This window comes from Elephantulus edwardii, unplaced genomic scaffold, assembly GCF_000299155.1.
Source record: "Elephantulus edwardii isolate Elephantulus edwardi_28Jun2011 unplaced genomic scaffold, EleEdw1.0 scaffold00008, whole genome shotgun sequence".
Classification (NCBI taxonomy): domain Eukaryota; kingdom Metazoa; phylum Chordata; class Mammalia; order Macroscelidea; family Macroscelididae; genus Elephantulus; species Elephantulus edwardii.
Window position 1 is genome coordinate 15,738,557 of NW_006399758.1, and position 4,987 is coordinate 15,743,543.

Genomic DNA, 4,987 nt, shown 5'->3' on the forward strand with positions numbered 1-4,987 from the left:
GCCAGGGAACCCCAGAGTTCTGCCCTGTGCACCCTGAAACCCCAGGGCACACCACAAGCTCTCAAGGCCACCTCTCAGTTCACAGTCCCAAAGGAACTCTGTTAATCTAGAGGAATTTCTTTCCATACTTTGGGGTTCCTGAGCTCTCTCCCTTTTCTCTGTAGTCCCCAAAGGCACACGGTTAACAAATAAATCCCATCCAGTGGGCTCCAGTCTGATCTAAGCGGTAGTGCCACATAGTCTGTTGGCTGTAGAAACTTCTTTGGTGTCAGAGTCGGGGCGTCCTGAGACCACGAACGGCCAGGTCTGTAAATTCAAAAAGAGCATCAGATATGAGAGGAGAAACCTCTTTCTCAAACCGAAACCGACCTCCTAAATCAGCCCCCGGGATAACTCTGACTTTAAATAGCTCCGATTTTAATCAGTCTTCTGGGAACCTGCGTGTCTCTCTCTGAACGAAAATTTTCATTTTACTGGACATTGATTATGCAAAACGAGAGTTGTCCACGCTTCCCTCTAGTTTGCCTTCCAGGTGGTTAGGTAAGACATGAATGTTTTTGGTATTTTTTTCTACACACACACACACACACACACACACGCGCGCGACCTGGACAAGCTCGCATAAAGTCGTTGGCAAGTCTGAGAGGGGCTTTCTGGGTGAATCGGATTTGGGAAATCTTTGCTATCCTGCCGGAATTTCAAACCCTAAAGGCTCCTTTGCAAAGCCCAGCCCTTCGTCCTTCCGTGTAGAGAGCAGTTTTTGCTCAATCAAGCCTGTTAGATTCTTAGCTGGGAAAAGTTAGGCGAGGGAGATCTGGATTCAATCGGCCACCAGATAGTGGATTTTTCCCGGAAGTAGGACATTAGGCCGGGTCAGTGCCTGGGCGTGTAGCTCCACATACATGGACCAGAGCGATGCGAACACGGGGTAATCACGTGCTACGGAATACAAGATTCTTCTCCTGGAAACTCGCCCAGCCTCGGCCCGACCTGCGCCCAGGACCCCCCAGAGTGGCTCCCGAGCCCACTCGCCGTGCGCCCCTACCAGGTTCACCGGGTGCACGTAGCCATTCTCGTAGCGGTCCTCCTGCAGCAACTGACGGAGGTGCGCGATGTAGCTGGACGCCAGGCGCAGCGTGTCCAGCTTGGAGAGCTTGGTGTCGGGGGGCACCCAGGGCAGGCTGGTCTTGAGGCGGGAGAAGGCTTTGCTGAGCACGCGCATGCGGGCGCGCTCGCGGGCGTTGGCGGCGTTGCGCTGAGACTGCTTGCACTCGGCGGCCGAGCTCTTGGGCGGAAGGGGCTTCTTGCAGCCGCTGCCGGGGCCGCCGCTCCCGCCGCCCGCGCCGCTGCCCCGGGCCGCGCGGGGCCGCTTCCTCTTGCTGCCGCCCGGGGCCCCGGCCGCGCCCAGCGCACAGCGCTCCTCCTCGCCGTCGGGGTCCTCCTCCTCGCCCGACGAGTTGTCACTGGGCGAGGCGTAGCCGCGCTCGGCGCCGTGCAGGGGCGGCCGCGCGGAGGCGGAGACTGAGTACCCCCGGGGCAGCCCCCGCAGCTCCAGCTCCTCGGGGTCGCTCACCGAGCCGGTGGACATCGCGTCGTCTCCACGCCCGCGCGCGCTCCTGGCTCCCCCGGGCCAGGCTCGCCCTCCGCCTTCTGCTCCCTCGCGGAGGAGGGGACCTGGGAGCGCTCCCCGGAGACGCGGGGCCGGGCGGCGGGACGCAGGGGTCGGTGAGGGCAAGCGCCCGCCGCTGACCCCGGGAAAGAGAGGGCCGGGCTCCGCGCGCGCCTCCTCCACTCGCGCCTTTTGATGGGGCTGCTTATCAGGACTTGTAGGAACCAACCACCCCCGCAAAGAAGAGGAGTTCGGAGGGGGTGGGGGCAAGAGGTGGGGCGGGGGCGGGGAAGGGGTGGGGACCACTTTTTCTGCCTTAAGGGGAACCCTTGGTGGGAGTGGGGGAAGGGGGCGGCTCTGTAAATCCACAATTTGGACCCAGATATCCCTGAAACTTCTGAATGTCTGCTCGAGATGCGTGTTTATGTGCTGTCTCTTGGGTAGGAATACTGGGGCGGGGAGGATTATTCCTATCCACCTCACTTCCACCCACAACTAGTCTTAGCAGTGATGCCTTTCAGACCTTTAGAGACCCCAAGATCTCAATCTCTGATTGCTTTGGTCTTTTTCAACCCATTTTGGAAGTTCATCACTGCCTATCCGAGAAAAAATAAAACCCCAAAGGACGAACATCTCATCATCCACAGTATTTGCATCTCCTTTGACACTTGCTTTTTTCTTTAGCTGCTCTTTCACATACATTAGTGCATTTCCTCTTCTAATATTTTGTGGCTTTAATATTATCCCTGCTTTAAAGAACTTGAAGTTAAGTCATGAAGATGTTAAGAACATGACTCCACGTTGCCAAACTTGTCTGGAGAGGAGGAACTTTAAAAAAATCTGCTGTTGGAATCCTTGGTTGCTACTTGCCAGTAGATTCTGTATCATGTATTTTCCATCAACTTGACTATGCCATGCTTTAAAAAAAAAACCACACACACACACACACACATACACACACAAAACCAACCCCAGAAAAAAAAAATACTATGTATAGGATAGAAGATCTTGCTTTACTGCATTGAGTTATAGTTTAGGAACTCCAAACTACTTGAGATTCCGTATTGAGGAGCCCTCTCCTTAATGTAGAATGTTCAATCGTCAGCCAAAGTAAAATCCAAAAAAGAATTATTGTGACCCATCCCTAACCCAAAGTAAAAACCCCAAAAGAGACAAAACTGCAGGATCAACATTCCCTAGCGCTAAGGCCATTGAGATAAGGGCTAATGAAATCGGTTCCTTGGTTCGGAAGGGCACACGCAGTAGTCACTGTGCGCAGTTAAAACGCTGTGAGTTTGAGGAGATAAGAACTCACTGTTACAAAGGGGAACCAGAGCCTTCTCATTCAGCCTAGGTGTTCACCTGCCCGCCCTCCAATACCTCTCAGACTCCCTTAGCCAGGGGCAGAAGGTGCGCAGTCCGCACGGACCCTGGGGGCAGAAGCATCGGGGCGGAGGGGGGTGGGTGGTGTGGTTCATCCTACAGCAGAAGGAGCAGCAGCTCTTGCCCAGAACAAATGCGCTGGGCTTGATGCTTGAAGCGCGGCAACAGGTGGCTGCCACAGGGCTGACTTCATCACTCAGGCATCATTCCACCTTCTTCGTTTGGCCATTGGGCCGCGTCTCCCTCGCGGAACAGTTCACACAGCCCCTCCCACTCGCCTTCACTAGCAGACGTTTTCCCTCCCTGGACATTTTGTCGTTGGGGGAGAAAGATAAGGCGCTCCTTCTGGAACTAGCAGAGTGAAAAGATAGCTCCTTCCCAGTTCGCTGTAGGCTGGGAAAAAGCGGGGAGTTATTTGATGGAGCATGGAAATTGCCCCTGAAGCGCTTGAACTTGAACTTGATTCAAGGCGCTCCACGCCCAGCCATGGATTTTGGGGGTAGGAGGGGATGGTGAGGGCAGCACAAAGATGTAACCAGGAGATCCCAGGCTAGCTGTGTGCATCGTCTGTTGATGACTTGAAACTATCAGTATAAATACATAGCCTCACACATTAGGGGCAGCATATACGTTTTTAAAATCTGGATTGTTTATACAGGTGCAGAACAAAGTCTTTCTTTGGAAAAGATTAATGGTAAGGAGAGCGCTGGATTTCTCTAAACAGTCGCAAAAACTAAACCAAGCCTCAGCATTAAGGGGGGTCATGATCAGTTTCTTTTTCTCGGAGTGACTGCCCGACCCAACAACTCAGGCTTTTTCTCAAAGCAGTACCTTTTCCCCCTTCTCCCCCCACTGCCCCTGTCCTTTTCTGCCTTAGGCCCGCTCATTTTCTTTTCTTTGGATAACAGCTAGGATATTTTTTTGCTTCTCCATTTGCCTTTCATTTTCTTTTCTCATCATTCTCTTGTTATATTTTCACTCCTTTGTTCATTTTTTATTTTGTTCAATTTTAAAAGCAAGTTGCTGTCACCTGAAGAAGATTAGTTAATGCATCTTTATATCTGTTTCACGACAGGCTACCACTAACTAACTTTAACTAACTTGCTCCATAGCAGGCATTTGTCAGCACTACACTTTTCAAGACTGTTTTACCCTCCTTTATCCTCAGAAGGGCCAGGTTAAATAACTCTTTTGAAAGCAGAGTTGCTTTGACACGTGGCAAAAGGATAACACAGGCTTTACTTTTTTTTTTTTTTCATTCACAAAAGCATTTTGAAAATAAAATCTAACTGCTCATGGTTTACAACCTTTCAGATTTGTAATAGTTACATTCAATTGTTTATGATATAATTGGTGGTTTGGGTGATGGGGTTTTTTAAAAATGCATTTTATATGTGACTGGAGTAAAGTTAGATTTTAACGTATTAATGCATTTCATAATGTTTCTTCGTCTTACCTCCCTCTTTTCTGGTTGATCATCGAATGTTTGGCAGCTTTCTCTTTCTGAGTCCCACTTTCCTGGTGCATAAAATGAACTGCTGACCTTGTTAGGAAGAAATGTGTGAACGGTTGGAGGGGTGAGAGCCTGAAACAAGGGAGAAGATCAAGAAATGCCAGTTGGGATTGTTATGAAGGAGCTTTGGTGGTTCAGTGGTACAGTACTGGGTGTAAATTGATTCAACCCCACCAGCTGCTCCACAGAAGAAAGGAGCGCCCCTCAGCGTCTGTAAGGACTTCCTTCAATCCTAACAATCCTGTGGAGCAGCTCCACTCTGTCTTGTAGGTTCACTAAATGTGGGAACTAAGTACACTGCGTTATTTTTAAATAAAATTATTATTATTTAAGCTTATGAATTGTTTTTACTTGTGAATTATTATTTTCCTCTGTTTGTGAGTTGTCTTGCCCAATGACTCATAGCTAAGGAGAGCCAAGGCCTGGGGCTGGCTCAGTTTGGGGACTTTAGGGCTTGTTCTGTGTTTCAGATGGCATCTGAA

At 50.4% G+C, this 4,987-nt stretch overlaps 1 protein-coding gene across 1 annotated transcript; it reads right to left on the reverse strand.

The window, feature by feature from the left end:
- Positions 1 to 219: 219 nt before the first annotated feature.
- MSC (musculin) lies at positions 220 to 1,588 on the reverse strand. The gene is made up of 2 exons (XM_006880460.1): positions 1,046 to 1,588; positions 220 to 306 (listed from the first exon to the last, which is right to left on the reverse strand). Exons 1-2 carry the CDS (start codon positions 1,586 to 1,588, stop codon positions 220 to 222), a joined length of 630 nt encoding a protein of 209 aa, XP_006880522.1.
- Positions 1,589 to 4,987: the final 3,399 nt, after the last annotated feature.

Bases quoted from the DNA above. Each gene is read 5' to 3' on its own strand.
- MSC (XM_006880460.1), bottom strand. From the start codon at position 1,588: ATGTCCACCGGCTCGGTGAGCGACCCCGAGGAGCTGGAGCTGCGGGGG. The intron at 307-1,045 runs GTAGGGGCGCAC...TTGAATTTACAG, and splicing joins ACGTGCACCCGGTGAACCTG to ACCTGGCCGTTCGTGGTCTC.